General features: G+C 39.0%; 1 protein-coding gene across 1 annotated transcript in view; it reads right to left on the minus strand.

Annotated features, from left to right (window-relative positions):
• Positions 1-1217: 1217 nt before the first annotated feature.
• fgf11a (fibroblast growth factor 11a) overlaps positions 1218-23525 on the minus strand; it is a 64019-nt gene continuing 41711 nt past the window's right edge. The window contains exons 3-5 of the mRNA XM_016244427.1: positions 19322-19425; positions 2528-2726; positions 1218-1766 (exon numbers count right to left, since the gene is read on the minus strand). Coding sequence (XP_016099913.1) covers positions 1630-1766; positions 2528-2726; positions 19322-19425 — 440 coding nt within the window. The 3' untranslated portion in view covers positions 1218-1629. The remainder of the gene's footprint in view (positions 1767-2527; positions 2727-19321; positions 19426-23525) is intronic.

Below are 23525 nucleotides of genomic sequence, written 5' to 3' on the forward strand. Positions count from 1 at the left end.
TTTTATTCAGCAAGGGTGCATAAAATTAATCAAAAGTGAAAGAAGAGGAAAGAAGACTGTTACAAAAAAAAACCTATTCTTTAGAATTTTCAAAGATTCCTGAAATGTAGCATTATATTAAGCAGCAAAATATTAAGCAGTACTGTATATTTCATCAAATAAATGCATTGGTGAGCATAAGAGACTTTCAAAAACATTTAAAAAAAAACTTACCAACCCCAAACTTTTGAACGGTAGTGTATTATTAAATCATATTTCCATAATGTAGGTGTTATGCATGAAAACATTATTAGAAATATTACTGCAAAGGCAGAAGTGCGATGTGTCATCAGGTTCCTCATAGCACTTAGAACACATTTTCATTTACATACTGATATTCTCAACACCTCTGGAGGTGAGAAGTTACAGGTCTGTTTGGACTCTCTGTGCAAGGTTTCCCAAAATGACTCCCTTTGAGCTCCTCCGGGGTCCATTCCCCAATTTTTTCAGAAGAAAATGAAGCAGAATTGGACCTTTTTCAGCACTTGTGTTGTTTCATTTGGCTGGGTGAAGTGCCTTTGCTCTCAGGCAAATGTAATAGAATTAAATTGAATGTAGGGACATGAACTTTGGGAAACTTGCAGCCACAGTAGTCAGCATATCTACTTTGAGAAACCCTGCTCGAAAGCAACACACATGCTAAAAAGAGAGGAGAAAGAGTGCAGCTGTACCGATATTGCTCTCTGGGCATATTGCAATGAGATAAACAACGACTTCTCACAACAAAAAGAAACAATAATGCCGCCCTACTGCCTCTGTTATGAGTCATCTTACAAATTATATTGTATTACTGTTCACCGCACACACACACACACACACACACTCACACGTCCAGCCTCCACAGACTCATCAGCGCAGGAGCCGATGAGCAGAGAAAGGTTTGCACTGCCTAAGGTACAATGACTCTAAACATCCTCATCCAAAGAGAAGGGGAAGTTTTATTTATTTAGTTATTTGGTGTGTGTGTGTGTGTGTGTGTGAGTATGTGGTGGCATCCTTAATGGTCCCCGGGAGAGTGTGCGGGGCTTTTCCTGTGTTGTGAAGTGAAAAATAGCCTCTGTGTCTCAAGCTAATCAAAGTGCAGAAGAGGTAGAGAAGCGAGAGGAGATTACAAACAAGGCTTAGAGATGACGGGGGATCTCTGTAAAAAAAAAGAAAGAAAAGAAAACAGATTTCGGGGAATCTATGAATGCTTGAACAAAGGAAACGGAGGGTTTAAATGTCAAGCACGAATTGCTTCACAAGAGGAAGTGTTTCTTCTTGAAATACTAAAAAAGGAGAGGAAGACAAAGATCCTTTCTTTTAGGAGTTGCTGTTCTCACAAAAGCGATGCCGTCACATTCTGACCCCAGACCAGTGCGGTTATTATTGCTCGGTATTCCCTTGATTAAGGAGCAGGGGAGACCAAAAGGAAGTGCGGTGGGCATTAGACTTGTCGGCAAGGGTCTTTTGAGCCCTGATTCATTGTTGGAAATATCAAAGTTCTGAGGGCCGGTGGAGGGCCAACAAACATTGTTTGTACCAAACCTCCTGTGCCACTGTTGGCGTTCATGGCGTGTCCGTGCAAACGAAGAGTGTCTTCTAGTGCCGCTAGGAGGCTGTGGAGGCGGGAAGCACTTGGTCTTTCTTGCTGTTTTTATGGACGGGGAAGTCTGATGTTTTGGCCGTTTTCCTAGGTGGGCTTTGCTCAGCAACGTCATGTAGCGATGGTTCCCTGTACATGGCAACTGGAAAAAGAAAGACACTTAAAGGCACAGTACACCCCCAAAAAGACAATTCTGTCACATTAACTCACCCTCATTCAAAACTATAAATATCTGAAAATATCTCTGCATTCTTTTGTCCATACAATCAATCCAAGTTTTTTGACCTGGACATAGCTAATGTCTTCTTAACTAATATCTTCATGCTCCAAAGAAGAAAGTAAGTCATACAGGTTTGGCACAACATGATCAATGATGATTCATGCATTTTTGGGTCAGTGAAAGTTTTTGAAAGAAATTAATAATTTTATTCAGAAAGGATGCACTAAATTATTCAAAAGTGACAGTAATGACATTTATAATGCTACAAAATACTTAAATATCATATATATCCTATTATTTTAAACTTTATATTCATCCTAAAGATTCTTTGATGAATTGAAAGTTTAAAATAATATGTAAATAAAAAGTATCATGGATTCCACAAAATATAATTGTGTGACTCTGAAGACTTGCTTCAGCTTTGCCATCACAGGAATACATTAAATTTTAAAATATATTAAAATAGAAAACAGTTATATAAAATGGTAATACTATTTCACAATATTACTGTTTTTACTGTATTTAAAGAAAATATAAAATATATTTATATGCAGATTTGGTGTGCATAAGATACTTATTTCAAAAATCTTTCAAAAAAAAAATCTCACAGATCCCAAACTTTTGCATTGCACTGTCCACATACAACAAATAAATTATTATTATTATTATGAATAAAAACATACCCTCTATGAGCTTGGGCAGGAAGTGGGCTGCTCCTTTAGTCTTTTTGACCCGATTTCCTTTCATGACCTGTCCGTCCCGGTTAATGCCAATGTACCAGGCCCGACCCGACTGCGTTTGACGGTACAAGATCGAGGAGTATGTGACATAATAGTTCTCAAACACACACTCCTTAAACTTGCACTCCGGCGTGAAATGTTCCTGTAACAGAGATACACACATATACCCCGACAATGAGTTAACCAAAATAACAGACTGCATCCGCTGACTGTTATTGTATGTTTATATGTAGCCTGTATACTGAGTTCAGCTGGGACAGGAGGAAAATGGGCCTCACATTGACATTTCAGGATAGTGTACTGAGGAACAGTAAATGAGGAAAGCCAAATCCCATTACACTACACTTTCTTATTACATATTTATGAAACACATGCGTTCTGTTCAGGTGAACATAAGTGTTGCAGTGTAATCGCTGCCACAAGCCCAAACACAGCCAAACTCCCTGCTGGAGGTAGCAGCCTGTCAGTAAGCAAACACCAACATCTCTCTTTTATTCTCTCTCTCTCTCTTTCTCTCTCTCTCTCTACCACCCTGTCATTTCGTAACCTTGTCAGGGAACAAACCAATTTCCAGGATTGATTGGGATCCTTGGTGTGACTGGTGAGCAGAGCAGCTGAATAAGGGGTTTACTCCTCTTCCTCTCTCTCTTGCTCTAATGTGTTTGTTTTGAAACACTCCTCTCAGTCACCAAAGAAAAATTAAGCCTTCTTCATAAAGCAGAATCATAATTTACCTGGTTTAATTGCATATCTGTAATTAAACTGTGGCCATTTGGGCATTTGATCTTTCCTGATGCATTTGATAATCTTGCTCCTGTCTTAAAAGTGTGCTATTAAAGATAGGCATGTCATGAATAATAATAATAATGATATAAATAACAATAACACATTAAATATTTAAAGTGATTTAAAATTATAAATGAACGCGTTAATATAATAAATTATTTTTCAGTGTCCGTGAACACCTTAAAAATAGCTCAGTATAGCTTTTAGCTTTCAAATAGCTTTTTTTTTCAGGTTTAATTGCATCTCAAATTACATCACTGTCATTTATGCTTTTGATCTTCCTGATGCTTTTGATATTTTCTCCTGTCTTAAAGCATGCAATGAAATAAAGCATTTCATTAATAATAATAATCGTTCATTTTAATAATTATGTAAATATGAATATAATACAGGAAGTATTTTAAATTCTAACTTAAAATAATGAATACAATTCATTAATATAATACATTTAATTATGAATAATGAAATGTAATTGCATTTATAGGAGGCGTATAATACTTTTTAGTAGACATATTTTTTTCCAACGTTCATCTACACTCTTAAAAATAAAGGTGCTTCACGATGCCATAGAAGAACCTTTTTGTCTAAATGGTTCCATAAAGAACCTTTAACATCTGAAGAACCTTTCTGTTTGACAAAAGGTTCTTTGGGGCGAAAGAAGGTTCTTCAGATTATAAAAAGGTAAGAAAGAGATGGTTCTTTAAAGAACCTTTGACTGAATGGTTCTTTGTCGAACCAAAAATGGTTCTTCTATGGCATCGCTTTAAGAATCTTTTGAAGCACCTTTATTTTTAAGAGTGTAGGCTTGAACTGGACATTAAACACCATTCAGTGTAAAGAGCTCTGCCAACTTTAATTAATTAATTGTCAAATTTAATTGAATTGGAGTTTCCAGTTGACAGAAGATGATGGAGTATGAGTGTGTGTCTGTGCAATAAAATTAGATGCGGGGAAATTCTAAAACACTTGAGAAACAGTCATGTATAATACCTGCTGACTTCTTCTCAATTTGACAATAATTAGGAGCCCCTGCATAGGCAGAGCCGTCATCAGGACGGGACAATGTTATCCTGGGCCCTTTGGAGGCAAACTAAGGTCGTCTACTTAATCAGGTGGCATTAAACCATAAAAATAGCTATTTCTTATGCAACATGAAGAGAAATCTGTTCTCCATAAAGGAGAAGAGGGATTAGGTTGACCTCTAGCAGTCTCTATTCCACCTCTGTTGTGTTTTTGGTTCCCATCCTGCAGTGCTCTGAAACTCCAGCAGGTGTCAGAGCAGCACACAAGGCTCAGTGAGTGTACCCATAACTTGTCTTCACTGCTCAGCCACTTTCACTGGCTTAAAAAACACAAGTTTTACACACCATAGCACAGTTTCTCTCACTTTCTTTTTTCCTCTCTCCCCTGCCTTTTTAATCTAGGATTGTGCGATTTAGGGAAATCTGATTATTACAGAAGGATTTTTGACATGTTGTATGTTGCATGAACTAATGAAGATGCCGGATGCTTGAGAGTCTGCTGAATAATCTGAATCCCCTAGCAATCAGGAGGGAGGACTGGCATTTTGACAGGAGAGCTGCCTCATCAGCCTCTTAGACAGGCACAACATTTCCACCAACATTTAAAGGGACAGCTCACTCACAAATATATATCTCCTCATTATTTACTTAGTCATATCATTACAAAGCTGCACACCTTTGCTTTTTTTAGTGGAACACAAAGAATGCTTTTTCAGACTTTGAAAACAGTGACATATGGACTGCTCTTTTTGTTGTCCCTTTTGGAGCATGACAGATGAGAACACTATGAACTCTAGTTGAATAGAACCCATCTACATAAAGATACTTCAAAAAATCCTGCTCTTGTGTTTCATAACAGCATATGGGTTTAAAACAACAAAGGGGTGAGTAAATATTGACAGAATACTGAAGATTTCAGAAAATTCGGTAATACTTTAAGCAGGGCTGGACTGGGACAAAAAAATCATCCCTGGCATTTTTTGGTCCAGGCGGCCCACCACCACTTCTATATATATATTATAAGATATACACTCCCAGTCAAAAGTTTTTGAACAGTAAGATCTTTAATGTTTTTTAAAGAAGTCTCTTCTGCTCACCAAGCCTGCATTTATTTGATACAAAGTACAGCAAGAGCAGTAATATTGTGAAATATTTTTACTATTTAAAATAACTGTTTTCTATTTGAATATATTTTAAAATGTAATGTATTCCTGTGATTTCAAAGCTGACTTTTCAGCATCATTACTCCAGTCTTCAGTGTCACATGATGTTTCAGAAATCATTCTAATATGCTGATTTGCTGCTCAATTTATTATTGTTATGTTGAAAACAGCCGAGTAGAAATTTTTCAGATTTCTTTGATGAATAGAAAGTTCAGCAGAACAGCATTTATCTGAAATAGAAATATTTTGTAACATTATAAATGTCTTTATCATCATTTTTGATCAATTTAAAGCATCCTTGCTAAAAGTATAAATTTCTATAATTTCTTAAAAACTGACTCAAAGCTTTTGAATGGAATAGTGTATAATGTTACAAAAGCTTTTTATTTCAGATAAATGCCGATCTTTGGATCTTTCTATTCATCAAAGAATACTGAAAGAAATGTACTCAACTATTTTAAATATTGATAATAATAATAATAATAATCAGAAATGTTTCTTGAGCAGCAAATCAGCATATTAGAATGATCTCTGAAGGATCATGTGACACTGAAGACTGGAGGAATGATGCTGAAAATTTAGCTTTGATCACAGAAATAAATTACATTTTATAATATATTTAAATAGAAAGCAGTTATTTTAAATTGTAAATATATTTCACAATATTACTGCTCTTGCTGTACTTTGGATCAAATAAATGCAGGTTTGGTGAGCAGAAGAGAATTCTTTAAAAAAAACATAAAAAGTCTTACTGTTCAATTTGTTTTTTAACTGGTAGTGTAGATAGGTATCATTGCATAGTTGTTTTGGATAAGAATAAAATGTCAGGTCCGACAATATCGTGTCTTTTTTAATTTAAATCTAGATTTATTCGCATTGGCCCATGGAAACCTCTATGAACACACTTGACTTGGCCAAAAAAATCGCGGGGGACAAATTTACATTTTATTAAAAAGTGTTTTCGTATTCTACACTCATGGCGCGCACACACATTAGGATTGGTTAGATGCCTGCCTCTGCTGCGAGTCTCTATCAAGCACTTTACAGATTCAACTACTCTCCTCTCCTCCTGCCTGGCTCTTTGGCCCGCATCACTCACCGAAGAGCAAGCCTGTTCTTGATAATGCTGCTGTGAAAACGTGGGAAAAGCTGACGAGGAAGAAATTGGGGTGAAGCGATCTTTATATAGGCGGAGCAAAATACTTCATCGCTTCATCTATAGCGCATTGTGATTGGTTTACGCTGTCAATACAGGAGACAAACCAATGGGCCACTGGCTGCTCGCTGTCCGTGCATGATGGTCCTTAGCAAAAAAAAACACCTTCTGTAGGCCCCTTAACTGCGTCGGCCCACCGGGAAAATGCCCGGTATGCCCGATTACCAGTCCAGCCCTGTTAAGACACTGATTGAGAACATTTAAAATCAAATTTAAATAATTGAATGAATGAATGAACAGACGAATTAACAAACAAACAAATAAATGTAATAGACAAATATTGGTCTTATAATTTTTGAATAAAATTCATGCAAAATATAGAATTTATGTTCCTATTTATTTTTAGCTTTCATCAGTAAAGTACAGACTATTTTTCTTACATTTAATTCATACTATTGATTATGAATGACCATCTATCTATCTATCTATCCATCTATCTATCTATCTATCTATCTATCTATCTATCTATCTATCTATCTATCTATCTATCTATCTATCTATCTATCTATCTATCTATCTATCTATCTATTATTTAGTTGGCATCATTAAGGGCCAGACTATTATTCTCACAATTCAAATAAAACAATTTATGACAAAGTATTATGTTGCAGATCATAAGTGGTGACCGTTTATTAACATTTATTCACTATAGCCAATATTTACTCACTAATTTGGCATTTATTGAGTGTTCATTTTGGAACCTGAGTGTAAAGAAAGATGGAAAAGAAGAAAGTAAAAAAATGGATGACAGAAGAAACAATAGAGGGATAAGAAGAAAGACTGAGACTATGGCAATCATGTCAGAACCATAAAATCTTCTTCAGAGCACCACACATACACACTCAGACACACATACAGTGAAAAGTGCTTGCTTTCACATTAACTTAATTTATGTTTCTATTTATTTATTGATTTCAAGAGTAAATTACTGACTTTTATTCTATCATTTTAATCATACATTTGATTATGTATGTCTATCTATCTATCTATCTATCTATCTATCTATCTATCTATCTATCTATCTATTATTTAGTTGGCATCATTAAGGGCCAGACTATTATTCTCACAATTCAAATAAAACAATTTATGACAAAGTATTATGTTGCAGATCATAAGTGGTGACCGTTTATTAACATTTATTCACTATAGCCAATATTTACTCACTAATTTGGCATTTATTGAGTGTTCATTTTGGAACCTGAGTGTAAAGAAAGATGGAAAAGAAGAAAGTAAAAAAATGGATGACAGAAGAAACAATAGAGGGATAAGAAGAAAGACTGAGACTATGGCAATCATGTCAGAACCATAAAATCTTCTTCAGAGCACCACACATACACACTCAGACACACATACAGTGAAAAGTGCTTGCTTTCACATTAACTTTTCACTGCTGCGGCTGTAAAATCTGTAACTAGTAGGGGTGAATTGATTTCATGTAAGTCTGCAGCAAAACGTCAATGAGAATTTCCTCTAAAAAAGCCAGTATAAGACTTTGATGTAGCTGGATAGATGTGTGCACAGGTATGAAGCAATCAAAAAACTGCTTACTAAGAGTGGGTTTAACACACCAGTGAGCATTGACAAGCTTGCAGAATGACGGGGGCATGAGGAAGACATCCGATGAACTTCAAGATGGGAGAAAATTAAATGAATGATTTGTTAGCTAATAAATAGGGGATAAATAAACAGAAGGTTTTCTTGCAGTATATTTCACTGCATAATGATTAGTCAAATTAATTGCAATGCATTTCAAAGAGCAAAAACATGCTGTTGTGTTGTAATGAGATCTAATGAGATTGTAATTGCAGAGGCCAGCAATAACACCTTGTATTTGACAGCCCTAAAAATAAAGCAAGCAGCCGTGTTTTCTTCCTTTAACCACTTGAGATACTTTACGAAACTTCCTCAAGCACAGGTCTGAGAACAGCCCAGCACACTGCTGTACTCACGGAGGCCATTACAAGACTGACAGCAGACTGACCCCAGGTCAGCACGAGAGGCGGGTTTCCTTGGCAGAACACCTGCTCGTCCCTGCACTGCTGACATCACAACAGCTGTAGCGGCGCGCTCGTCCTCTGCCTCTCTCCTTGGCTAGACCCAGCTGAGCGTTTGGGGAATTTCCAAGACAAAATAACACAACAAGCCCCTTCAAGACAACTCCCTTGCTCTTTTCTCCTTCAGCACATAATTAGTGGTCGCTTACACAAAGGGACAGTTATAGGGACAGTTCACCCTATAAGGAAAAATCTGCTGAGAGTTTACTTACCCTCAGTCCATCCAAGATGTAGATGAGTTTGTTTCTTCCTTAGAACTGATATAGATACATTTTGTATTACAATGGATTCTCTGCAGTGAATTGGTGCTGTCAGACGTTTTTAAATTCAAATCGTTGCTTCTGGCCAACATCTGAGTCTATAATCCATAATAACACATCCTCTAGTGAAAATGTCCATCTTCTGTTGTCCTCTCTGTAACGAATCAGCTCATGACAGGAAATATGAATAATTAACCATAACTAGTTATAATTAACTATTCATATTTTAGATCTGCTGTAGATATTTAGCTGACCTCTCAGGGTCAACTGTCTTGTCAATTCTAAGAACGTTAATTTCCTGGTTAAGGGAAATAACTTTCTTACTGTACAATTCTACAAAAGCTTGTAGCGTAAATCTGCATGATTAGTGACTCCGGTTATGAGCAAACAATGAACACGTCAAGTGTGATACACTTAAACTAGTCTAACATACTACATAAACACATAAACTGGTCTAACATCCTACATACACACATGAACTGGTCTAACATACACATACATACACACACACACACACACATACATACAGTTGGTATAGGAAAGGGTTAAAGTTTAACTCAATACAGAAAGAGGCATAAAGAATGCATTTTATGGACACTTTGCAATATTCAGCAGATCTAAAACCTGTAACTAAAATAAGGTAAAAGTAAAACACAACAACCAAAAGTAAAATAAAATAAAAAAGGGGTCCTAAGAGCTGTAGGAAATTAACAGGGAAAGAAAATCAATAAATAAATAAAATAAAAAATAAAAAAATAAATATATATATATTTTTTTGATTTAATTAAATCTCAAATTTAATACAAATCCATGTAGCTGAATTGGTACATTTGTGCTAAACAAATGTAAATAAATGCAATAAAAAAAATAATAAAAAAAGGTAGAATAAAGTCAAAAAATAAATAAACAATAACACAAGTAAAACTACAGTATGTGGGTAGGGACCACAGGGACCTGTGATGGCATCAACAGGAAGTGACACCAGGAGTGACGGAGAGAGAGGGAGAGAGAGAGGGAGAGAGAGGTGTGGTTAGAAAGTTACACTTTACACGCCTATCTAAGCGTTAGTCAGATGCTAACAGCTAGCAGTTGAGGTAAAGGGCTTAGCTTAAGAGTTAGCGTTAGTTACACGCAATTCTTTGTTTACACACAGGTCTGTGAAGTGGGTGCTGTTGTCAGATTAACCGGAAGAGTCTGCTCACACTTCCGGGGTCACGGGTTCCTTTTGAGGTTCAGAGAGAACATCAAAACAAAAGGGGGATAACATGTAAAAAAAAAAGTTACATTCGCTGAGACGAATTGAAGATTGAGAAACATAGAAAAAGAAGAAAAAGAAGGAAGAGAAATGGAAAAATCAGAAACCAGGGATTAGGTTAAATTCAAATTACTTCACACTGCATACACACATGCTGTATTTAAAAGCTTCAATTAAAGAGTGTTAACCCCTAATTGTTAAAGCTATTTGGTAGCTTAGCCTAAGATGAAACTATGCTAAGTCGTGTTAGCTTAGCTGCTTCAGGTGGTTTGTTTACAACATGGCGTGTTGTGCTATGTGAAGTTAGCGCTTCCTGTGACAAGTTGTTGTCACGGTAACCAATGCATGCCAGTGTAATTAACGCAGTTTAATGTCTGTCTATTTTAAAAAGTTGTCCACAGTTTTAGAACGTGGTGCTTTCAGCCTTCAAGACTTGTTGCATTACATACGAGTTACGAGTTTTGCACTTGTTTAAAGAATTACAAAACGGGTTTACTGTAAGTTAGCCCACATTCTCTCCACCAATCTGTAACGAATCAGCTCATGACAGAAATATGAATAATTAACCATAACTAGTTATAATTAACTATTCATATTTTAGATCCGCTGTAGATATTTAGCTGACCTCTCAGGGTCAACTGTCTTGTCAATTCTAAGAACGTTAATTTCCTGGTTAAGGGAAATAACTTTCTTACTGTACAATTCTATAAGTTTGTAACGTAAATCTGCATGTTAAATATAACAAAAAGTTGTGTGTCTGATTGGTCCAAATGCTACATCTCACATTAAAATGCACCAACATATTTGTTTAGAACTATTTTGGACTGTTTTCGTTTGCAAACAGTGCTGAATCTGTGCATATTTCTCTCCTGATTTAAATGAGACGACTTGGAGAAAGCAATATTATGGACAGCTGGAAGCAACTGTTTGAAGATAAAAACATTTTAATGATGGATTTGTTTATTACAAACACTCAGCATTTCACTTCACAAGCCATTAATTGATGGACTGGAGTGGTGTGGATTATTGTGATGTTTCTATCAGCTGTTTGGACTCTCATTCTGACGACACCCATTCACTGCAGAGCATCCATTGGTGAGGAAGTGATGTTATACTTCATGCAATTTCTTCAAATCTGTTCTTATGAAAAGACAAACTCGTTTACATCTAGGATGGCCGAGAGTAAATTTTCAGCAAATTTTCATTTTTGGGTGAACTATTCCTTTCAGTTTTTTGACTTGAAGAAGAGGGAAAATACTTCTGACTCAATGAGGACCAATCAAGTCCATTTTAAACAGGAAGGGCAAGGTCACAAGTGTTTGTGTGTGTGTGTGTGTGTGTGTGTGTGTGAGGAGACGGAGAGAGTGCAGGTGTGTACAAAAAGGAAAAAGAAAAGGAAGTGTGTGTGTGTGTGTGTGTGGACATGTTCGTGTGGACTAGGTGGTTTAAGGTCAGCTAGAATCATTCGGGATCAGCAGTTAGACTAATTATTTCATCAGTGTGGGTGTGTGGTGACCTGGGGCTCGGATCAAGGTGTGTGAGTGTCAATGCCAGGGTGCTGAGGGCCAGAAGCAGAAACACCCTCTACTTGAAATGAGTAATAATCCTGCCAGAACTACAGGGCACAGCAAAACACACATTGCACACACACACACACACGCACACACACGCACACACACAAGCACAAGCACGCACGCATGCACGCACAGACCCTGACATATGCTCCCTCGAGTTTGCAGCTCATCCACTCCAAGTCTTTGGCTTATTATTGGTGTCCAGTCATGCTTACCAAAACCATTTCCAACTGCATGCATGTGACGCAGCAGACTATGCATCAAAGATCCACACAATTATACAGAAGACAACACTATTATCATTATACAGAGCTTGTCAGAACAGTGTGCAAGTAACAGCACCAACACACTGTGGAACTTGAAACCATTATTGAAGATTATGTATGTACAGCTTATTTGAATTCAGCAGAAAATGTTACACATTAAAGGGATAGTTCACACAAAAATCAAATATTGCTACAAATATTTTTTTTTCTTTGGAACATAAAAAAGATATTTTGAGAATATCAGTGTTTTTTCTCTCTCCATACAATAGAAGTCAATGGTAATCAAAATGGTTTGAGTACCAACATCTTATTATGTTAAGAGAAAGAAGCCATACAGATTTGGAATGACAGGAGGGTGAGTAAATAATGAGAGAGGTTTCATTTTTGGGTAAACTATTCCTTTAGAAATACATTGTGTTTTTGTGAAGAGTCATCTGAATGGTGTACTTTCACATGGGATGAAGACTGTATTCATAATAGCTTTCTATAAAAAGTGTTTTTATTAAAGGGATAGTTCACCCAAAAATGAAAATTCTGTCATTAATTACTCACCCTCCTGTCATTCCAAACCCGTAAGAAACTTTGTTCATCCTCGGAAAACAAATTAAGTTATTTTTGATGGAATCTGAGAGCTCTCTTAATGACAGAATTTTCCTTTTTGGGTGAACTAACCCTTTAAAGTACAGGAATAACAGCCATGATAAAACTAGCTGAACTCTGAACTCATCTTGATTTGAAATGTTTTACATCTGGGCTGGATAAAGAATACTTGGGTTGCACTGGAAAAATATTTCTAGAATTTGTCTACATCTCTCTCCATCCTTTGTCTGGGATTTTCATGTGACCTAAAGTGACCTGTCCTGATTGCAGTGCAATGGGAAGAGGAAGTACAGGAAACAAAATGTGAAAAAGCCAAAAGGAAAATAGGAAATGAAAAGAGGAAAAGGAATGGAGAAACAGAAAGAGAAAGGGAAGGAACAGAAAAGGAAGGGAAACTGAAAAGAGAATGTATGGCTCGAATGTGTGATATGTCATGGCCACTGTATTAAATGGCTTAAACCAAGTACCTTTTAAAACTTTGTCATGAAAAAGCTGGTCAGTTCAACAAAATCTGCCCCAATTCTGTCAGGTCACCTCTATCAGTGCAAATATGCATCTGTGTGTGTGTGTGTGTGTGGACACACACTGTTTTATTCCCACCTTCTCTCTCACTCTCTTTTTGTGTTCCTGGCCCAGGAGGGCTTCCACTGAGTGTTGAGTTTAAAAAATGGGTCAGGTTATAGAGACAAAGCACTATTTTTATAGGAAAACAATTTCCAGTAGTCCCCTACAGGTAACACAGCACACAGCAATGACACAGAGTTTTCCAAATACCTTAATCTTTACATACAACTCTCACCAGATCTAACCTCAGACAGGAATGAACAATGAGAGAAAGGTAAACAGGGAATCACACGACAACGACAGAACAGATATGAGACAATAGCAGAAAAAGAGAAACAAATGACTGTGATAAATGCTAAAATGAATTGAAAATTAAATCGAATGATGAACGCAGCCCCATGGGCTGTGCTTTGCATGCCTTCACTTGTCAATCCATCTCTCACTATATTCCTTCCTATGGAGTATAGAGCCCTTTTTCCTGCTGTGAAACACCCTGCTGGCCTGCACGTACTCTTCCATCCCTATCCCTCATTAACCATTCAGCTTTTTCGTATTCCTCTTAAACGTCATCAATCTGTCAGATGAGGAAGATGACGGCCAGATTACTACAGTACATCATCATGCTTCACCAAAAAGCACACTCACGAGACAGCTGAGCAGAGGATCATGGGAAAGACCTCTGAGGGGCACATTAATTAGATTTAAACATGTAAGGTTAGAAATTTCATTCTGAGGCTTTATCAGGGGTTGAAAAGTGAACATGGTGAACCATATGCAAAAAACGCTAAGAGTGAACACCCTTACGCCAAGAGCACGGACATGAAGATAATAAAATATAGACTTTTAATAAGATCTCCAGATGATTAAGGTTAATCCAAGACAGAAGGGAATGTACGCATTCACAACAATAGTTCATATCTGTGACATCACGCCCTCAACCTCGCACCGTAGGAGGTGGAGGGAGGGCGGGGGTTCAGGAGGAGGGCGAGGGGCTGGAGAAAGGCAGGCAGGGAGGCACGCAGATGACCAGGGTGGCTCTGATGGTGGGAGGGGCCATGGAGGAGGAAGGGCTGATGACTCCAGGGGGCCGACCAACGGCGGTGGAGCAAGTGGACCGAGCCGGAGGGACGAGGTGAAACCGGATGAGTGCAGTCCCGAGGCGGCGGAAACAGGACAGACAGATAGTTCAGGGCAGACTGACAGTTCATAAGATGGTGAGAGAAGAATGGGCATGTCCGCATATAAATCCAAATCAGATTAAATTAAGTCCACAGAGTCCAGCAGCAGCTCACCCTCAGCGGTGGTGCAGTGGGCGGGGCTTTCTTCTAAGCCCTCGTGCTTCCTTGCATCATCCACCGGCGAGTGCACAGTTGCCAGCTCTCGCACCTGGTCTGACGTCTCAAACTCTAGCAGAGGATCATGGGAAAGGTTAGAACAATGAGAGAAAGGTAAGGGTGATCCTAAGCTCTGTCGCTCTTTCAGGCGATGGCTTGTCGGTCGCGGCGGGCTCTGGCTCTCCATCAGCGGTGGGCTCAGGCAATTGCTCCGCACAGTGGGGTGATGGTGGGCTGGGCTCTGGGCGGGAGTGGGGCTGGAGATATCCTCCTCAACGGGGCAGACGGAGAAATGTAGTCTATTACTCTCCAGCACCCACTCCACAAAAGCGGCGAAACTCCCCCGAGGACCATACCCAGACAACTTGGCCTGTGTTGCGGTGTTGAGGCTTGCCTTGTAGAAGGTACACAGGCAGTTGTCCGGGTAGTGTGTGAAGTTAGAGAGTTCCACGAACATCCATGTGTGGTCCTCGAGGGTGAGCTCCCCCTGCTCCAGCAGGAGAAGGACGACAGCGGGGGAATCCATAAAAAAAAAAGGAAACACAGGGAACTCGCCGCTTACACTTTTTTGTTGGCCGGTTATTCTGTCACGCTTACGTCAAGAAGATAATACAATTTAGACTTTTATTAAGATCTCCAGACGATGAAGCTTAATCCAAGACAGAAGGGAACATAAGCATTCACAACAATAGTTCATATCTGTGACACATACTATACTATATATATTGGCTTTGAAGATCCAGGTTTCGAAATGTACCACATTCTCGAACAATCTGGTTAATTTAATGTAAATTAATAACATCTTAAAATTCAATGGGCAATTTCAGTATGGATATAGATTTCTAGTTATGCCAAGTTTTAAAACATTTTATCAGGCAGAAATTGCGAATAAAACCCAGTAAATTATGAACAGCTGGAAAAGTTATGGGGCCTTCCAATATTGTTGCGGACAATGGGGGGAATGAAAAAGGAGAGGAACCACTAGTTTAACAACCACATAGCAACAGTAAAACACAACACTCAGAACACTCTAGCATCTGCATAGTAACAATCTTAAAATCATCTTGGCAACAACATAGTTGTGTGACAGTAAATAAAGACGGTAAGAGGAGAACGAGAGACCTGCAAGAATACAGGGTGAGAGCATGTCTGAGGTAGCAGAAGTTGAACGAGCATGAAGAAGAGAGAGAGAAGAGGCTGTAGGTGTGTGTGAATGATTTAGTCCCCGTGGAGGGCCGTGTCCGAGTGTGTCAGCCACTGGAAAACATGAATTATTGATAGGCTCAGAGTTTAGGGCAGGTATGTATGACAGAGAGAGGCCATGTGTTCAGGGACATCTGATCTTAATACACATGCACACAGAGGTATATTTGTGGCAGAGTGTGAACGAATCCCGTTATGCAACACACACACAAACACTTGCACCTTCTTATTCCAGCTCTGGAAAATATTGGTGGAAGTTTTGTGGAAAATAAGTTAACACTCACTTACTCACTTAAGTGTCTACAAGACTCCACCTACTGTAGCACATTCATTAACCAATAACTGGTGTGTGTGAGAGAAGAATCTGAGAGATCTGACAAATCATACACATCAAAACTCACTTTCAAAGCATTAGTTCACCCAAAAGAAACTTCTGTTGCCATAATTTCAACTTGCAAAAACATGTAAGATTTCACTTCCATAAAGTCATACAGATTTGAAACAACACACAGGAGTAAATAATGGCAGAATTTTCACTTTTAGTTGAACTAGCCCTTTAAGTAATTGCTAACACATTTGCTTTCTAAAAATATATGGCCAGCAGATTTTAACCATGTAAAAGGTGCAAAATATTGCTTGCTGGTAATTGCAGTTTGCATTGATTGTGGTAAATTTTTGCACAGAACTGTGGCTAATGTCCCTTGAGAAAATTAACCATGGTTTTACTAAAAATACAAAAATACATGGTTACTATAGTTAAACCATGGTAACCACATATTAACCATGGTTTATAGTTTAACCATGGTATTTGTAGTAAAACTGTGGTTCTACTATAATAAAACTATGGTTAATTTTCACAAGGGGTCTTAACTGTCTTAAAGTTAAAATGTTTAGAGATTTGCCACCAAACCTGAATTCTTGAAGTGATTATTAAGACTAACCCTGTGTTCAAATACGTTTGCTTCCCTACTACATACAGGCTAAAACAGTAGGGTACAGTGGGGGAAAACATTCCTCACATAACATTTCAAAAGTCAACAATATGTGTTTTGATTCTATTATGTCAGAATATTTTAAAGTTCAGGAGCAAGCTGTCTCCTGTTTTGTGTTTGCACTGTGTCTTGTGGCATGCTTCACTGGCTTCACACTAGTCTCTTTGGTTTAAAAAATCATGCTAAAAAAAGATAGAAGTTAGGAATGAAAGTTAGGACACAGGTAGAGCGGTTTCAACGCTTCAGACTAAGGCAGAGAAGAGAGAAAAGAAAGAAAAGAGGTCGCTCTGCATGAGGTTTTCTAGGATAGGGATTTTCTCTCTTTTTTCAGGTATGGTCATTTCCCTCTGTGGAAAATGGGTCGACTTTCTTCCCATGAGGAGAACACATTCTCTACAGATGCTCTCCTTACAGGAGTAGAGAAAAAAAGAGATAGAAAGTGCATTTGTGCTCCTTTGTGTGAGAGGGGGATACATGATAGAGAAGTAAATGAGTTGCTTATTGAGTTCACAACTTAGGGACAGTTGTAATTTGTGTAATAACTGATATAAATATATATTTTTTTGTTTATCTCACAATTGTTTTAGTTTACCATAGCTTTTAAAACATAAAAATGTTTATATGATTCATTTTATTTTATACATATTTATGCATGAATGTGAACAAATAAATTGCATCACACACACACACACACACACACACAGGTTTGTTTTTATGGTTTATGGGGACTCCATAGGCGTAATGATTTTTATACTGTACAAACCGTATTTTCTATTGCCCTACACCAACCCTACCCCTAAACGTACCCCTCACAGGAAACTTTCTGCATTTTTAGATTTTCAAAAAAACTCATTCTGAATTATTTATAACCCTTTTGAATTACGGGGACACTGAAAATGTCCTCATAAAGCACCTTCTCGTTGTAATACCTATGTCATACCCATGTTATTACACAAATTTGTGTCCTCATAAACCACAAACATGCACACACACACACACACACACACACATACACACACTCATACGTAGTGTAAAAGTAGTGTTTATTTAAAGAAAACACAAGCACACTTTTACAAACGTGACAAAAATGCTATTGGATTTAAAGTACAAAAGAACAGATATGCAGTTCAGAATTTAAACATGAAAAATATTTGAGCACTTTCTGGTTGTCAGACTTAGTTGATCTTAAAAAAATAACTATGAGACCAGTAGTTTAGAAGACGCATAGCTAAGAGAAGTGGAGATCTTTTTGAAATCTAACACCACTGTATTTGTGTGCAGATAGAATTTGGTTTGATATTCTGATATCCATGCAATGTAATAATTCATAAATTTTAAGTGCACTTTATGGGGGCACAGTACATCATGTAGGCCTATACACCACTCTTAGACTAATCATCTTACTTTAGTGTTATGAATTTCAAAGATGAAAAGAATACTCTTTTCTTCTCCAAATAAGAGCGAGTGGATCAGACAACAGAGAGAAGAGAGAAGAAAGGCTGCTCTGCTGTACACTGCAAAGCAATGCATCTCTTAGCAGAAGCATGTCTTTCGCACAAGAGTTTAACTGGTAGAGAGAAATAGGCCAGATTAATGGAGTGTGTCACAGAGAACTGAGGCCAACAGTACTCACACTCACTGTCTGAGGACAAACGCACACAACAGTTAACTTCATTAGTAGCACCTGATACATAATCAAAGAGCATGTTGTACTGTGTAAGGTTTCCTTGAGCATATAATGCAGTGGAGACCCAAAGTCTGAGACATCATTAAAATCTGGGATTTCAAATCTTCAGTTTTAGGATTTTAAAAACTTTTATACAAAGGGACATTATAAAATAAAATGAATAAGAAATATTTACGATTCTAATAATTAAGGCTATTTTCAAATCATTAAAATAGAATAAGATTTATAATTTTTATATACACTACCGATCAAACGTGGAATAAATGAGAATGATTTCTGAGGGATCATGTGACACTGAAAACTGGAGTAATGCATGCTAAATAAAGAAACTGAAACTATGCCATCACAGGAAAAAACTACATGGTAAAATATTTTGAATTAAAATTTTGTAATAATATTACACTATTATTTTTTTTGTATTGTATTTTTGATCAAATAAATGCAGCATTTGTGAGCATAATGGAAACAAAAACACAACAAAAAGCATTCATTCCAAACTTTTGACTGGTAGCATGTTTATAATAAATAAAAAGTAAATATGAGAAAATGTAATATTGCTGTACATTTGATTCTGCTGTCATTAAAACAATTTTCAATTCAACAGTATTTGGTATAGAAATCTGCAGAATAAACACTTTTTCACTGGTGGATTCAGACATTTGGCCTCTACTGCATGGTGCTGACATCTTTAACATGATAAGATGTGTTAGGATGGGTCTGGAAAGATTTGTAACTTATTGATAATTATGCTGTAGACTTACTGATGTGTAGAGGTAGCCCTCGCTGTTCATGCCTATGTAGAGTCCTGTCTTGGTGCTCTGGATGGCCACTATCCTCAGACCCACAGGAATCAAGTTGAACAGCACTGCAATTCAGAGAGAGAGAGATTTTAATCATCAGTGTGGACGGTCTGAAATTTAGCTCGATATGAAATAAATGATCAACGATTCTCAATACTTCTTTTTTCAGCGTGTTATGAAGGATGACAATTTCTCTCCAGTGCACCTAAGGTGACACACACCCCCAAAACTGACAGTTTCAGCAGAAACCTCCTGAAATTACAGACCCCAGTGAAATGAGCTTTCAGATTCGGTGAGGCACATTAAAGAGAAACGGAGAAATCTCCTTACACCTCGCTCTTTGTTCTGCCATCGCTCTGCCAGCCGTAGCCAACAGGATTTCCACTGTTTCCAAAACTGGGATGTTAGCTTGAGGCGTGTGCATTCTGTGTGGCACCGGGACGGTTGCGCGTGCTCATTCATAAGCCTTTAGACCTGCAGATGAGCGTGTGTCTATTTTGGTGTGGAGTGTTGACCGACGGGACCATTGGTGAGAAACGTCTTGAGCGACATGTTGACTTTATCAGTATTGACAAATGCCTCGTGGCAAAGTGTCTCCACGGGAGCGATGCAGATTTGAGTTGCACCCTCCTAGTCTCGTGACAACCGCGGGCATGACAATGCAGACCTCATCTGAACCCCAATCCTTACATCCTTAAAATAAAATAAAATCAAATACATATATTGTACATACCATACAATATACTGTGGGTACGGAAAGTATTCAGACCCCCTTAAATTTTTCACTGTCTTGCAGCAAGTCAGACAAGACAATATAATATTTATAATATTTAGCAAAATAACAAAGCAATAACCCAGCGCTTCCCAGCATTTTTTAGAGTGTATTAATAATAACATAAAATAAAAATGAGACAAATAATAAAATAAATAAAATAAAATATAAAATAAAATAAATATTTTACTGTCTTCTCTGCTAGCAATGCTGGCATCAAATTACGATTCAGATAACAAGCTATAAGCAATATTCATAATACAAGTAGTAAAACTGGTTTTGATTAGATGGGATCTTTCAAATTAGTCTGTGTGTTTACATGTTGTGTCTTGTCTGCCTGAAGCATCACTACAAAGACTGACTGTCAATCTTTATTTATTGCCTTGGTGACTTTTGGAGACACAAAGAAATGGATGACAACCTTAGGTCTGCCTCTGTCAAAGTCCATCTGTGCTTGGCATTATGGGATAAGGGTCAGGGCATAAAACTTGCCTGTCGTTCATCCTCTCTCTCTATTATGGAGAATTTTTTCTTTCTTTTATCAATAAGCCTCAGCACAATGTGTTAGTACACTGTCAACAGCTCTGACATCTCGCTGTCTGTTAAAGACCTTCAGAGTTTCTCCCTCTTCCTTTTTTTTCTTTTCCCTACTCCATTCTTCTCCTTCCCTCCTGGGCGGGTTGATGGGAAGTCATTAAATGTTAGTATGACATTAGTAAAACTTTCTGAGAGTTTAAGTGTTCTTGAGGGGGCTGTGCTGAGGAAATTATATCTGCTGTATGTTTTATCTCTAGTTGACCATTTCTGCAAGATGCTTCTGAAAAATGTCTATGACCAGATGGACATTTACAGGATAAAACTAATTCCACAGTTGCATTACCTCACTAACAGGTTTGTCTTTTGCCTTTGTTTAACTTTCAGTTATGTTTTTTTTTCTGTCTAGACACTGGCCTCACACCATCTTTTCTTTCTCACTGCTGTCTTGTTCTCTTTGGTTAACCTTTTCTGTGTGCCAAAAAATATGCCAGAATCTTGCTCTTTTAGAATCACTCTCTCTCTTTATCTCCCTCTGGCCATATACACACTGCAGTTGTCACTCCTCTTCTGAGATCTATATGCTCCATATAAATATAATACTAAATAGTATAGTATATATATATATAATTTAAATAAAATATATAATAGTACATATAATTTCAATATATTTGTACATTTATTTGGTCAAAAGCAGTAAAATTGGGAAACATTATTACAAATTAAATATACAATAGTGTTTTTTATTTGTGATCTTACAGAAATCATTCTAATGATTGCTGCTGATATCATGCTCAAGAAACATTTAATTATTATTATTATTATTAATGTTTAAACAGTTGTGCTGCTTAATATTTTTTTGTGAAAACTGTTATCATTTTTAATCTTTCTTCTGTTATATATTTTTTTGTAATTTGTTTTGTCAAGGTATTCTTTTTTTCTTTCAAAAACAAACAAACTAAAATATGCAAATTAGTGTATACGTATATGTCAGGATTATGGACCTGTTTTGGTGTGTTGTCTCTCCCCATGTGCTCCGAGACCCAGTTTCTTCCTTGTTTGATTGGTTTCATGTGATTCAGGTGTGTCTTATCAATTGTCCTCATTACCCCATGTATTTAAGTCCTAGTCTGTGTGTTCTGTCTTTGTCGGGTCTAACAGTGTGAGCCATCGGCGCATGGAGCAACAGAGCTGAGGATCGCTGCTCCGGAGTCGGAGCTGCTGATGACGTCAGACCAGGTGCAAGAGCTGGCTACATCACCTGCCACGAGGGAGAATGCCGTGGACAGCGAGAGCACGGAGGGGAGCTCCGCCCCCTGCACTATGGCTGAGGGTGAGCTTAATGTGGATCTGGGACTGCTGGACTTAGAAGGAGAGGTTTTGGATGTATATGCTGACCTGCCCCCTCTCCTCCCTCCTTCGTCGGAGCCCTCTGTCAGTCCTGTCCCCACATCAAGCCCAGAGAGGGCTGCTATTCCCAAGTCTGGCCCACCGGCCGAATCACTCCCAAGCCCTATGATGACAGCAGCTATCTCCTTCACCTCACCCCAAAAGAGGAGAATGAGGAGGAAAGGACTGTTGGCTCTAGTCCCTGACCAGAGTCGAGAGATGGCTCTAGACCCTGACCAGAGTCAAGTGATGGCTCCAGCCCCTGACCAGAGTCGAGAGAGGGCTTCTGTTCCTGAGTTCAGCCCAGAGAGGGCTCCTGTTTCCATGTCCAGCCCAGGGAGGGCTCCTGTTTCCATGTCCAGCCCAAAGAGGGCTGCGGTTCCCAAGTATGACCCAGGGAGAGCCTCAGTTCCCGAGTTTAGCCCAGAGAGGGCTCCTGTTCCTGAATTAGGCCCAGAGAGAGCTCCTGTCCCTGAGTCCAACACAGAGAGGGCTTCCGTTCCCAATATCGGCCCAGGGAGCGATTACAGCCCTGAGAGCCCGGAGGCTCAGAAATGCCCACCCACCTGCATGGCTGGAGGATCCCTTGCCGCTGCCTCCAGCCTCTGAGTCCCAGACTCCGCCTCTGCCCATCGACCCAGCGGCACCACAATGGCTCCTAGCTCCCTCCTCTCCACCATGGCCCGGCAGTCCACTGGTTCCGCCCAGGCTCCCTCGTCCCTCCAGCTCTGTCTTGGTCTGTTGTCGACCATCCGTCGCCTCGGGACTCCACTCCTCTGACTGTGCCTCGTTCCTCCAGCTCTGTCAGGCTCCTCCTTCCCGTCGGCTCCTTCTCGGTCCTCTGTCGCTCTGGCTCCACCGCAGCATTCCGGATCCCCCGCCTCTGCCTCGGTCGCCTGAGCCATCTGCTCCGCCTTGGCCCTTTGGATCCTCCCCATCGCCCTGGCTCATCGGCTCTCCGTCTCTGCCTCGGGCTCCTCCACCACCTGCTCTGCCGCTGTCGGTCAGCCCCCTGGAGTCGTCAGCCCTTCCTCCACCATGGCTCCTCCCTCCGTCGGCTCCACCGTGGGTTGCCGTTATGGCTGCGGCCTGGGTCCTGCTTGGCATCCTCCTGCTCCAAGCCCCTCCTGTCTCCTCCCTCCATCGTCTCCACCTAGAACTCTTGTCTGCTGGCCCCCTCCTGGGTGCCCATCCTCCTCCCAAGCCTCCTCCCAAGTTTCCACTGTCCCTCTCTCTGTTGTATCTATGGCGCGAGGACGCGCCTTCCGGGAGGGGGTGGTATGTCAGGATTATGGACCTGTTTTGGTGTGTTTTCCCTCCCCATGTGCTCCGTGACCCAGTTTCTTCCTTGATTGATTGGTTTCATGAGATTCAGGTGTGTCTTGTCAATTGTTCTCATTACCCCATGTATTTAAGTTCCAGTCCGTGCGTTCTGTCTTTGTTGGGTCTAACAGTGTGATGCACGTGTGT

Source organism: Sinocyclocheilus grahami, unplaced genomic scaffold (genome assembly GCF_001515645.1).
Source record: "Sinocyclocheilus grahami isolate Dianchi unplaced genomic scaffold, SAMN03320097.WGS_v1.1 scaffold718.1, whole genome shotgun sequence".
In the NCBI taxonomy this organism is placed as follows: domain Eukaryota; kingdom Metazoa; phylum Chordata; class Actinopteri; order Cypriniformes; family Cyprinidae; genus Sinocyclocheilus; species Sinocyclocheilus grahami.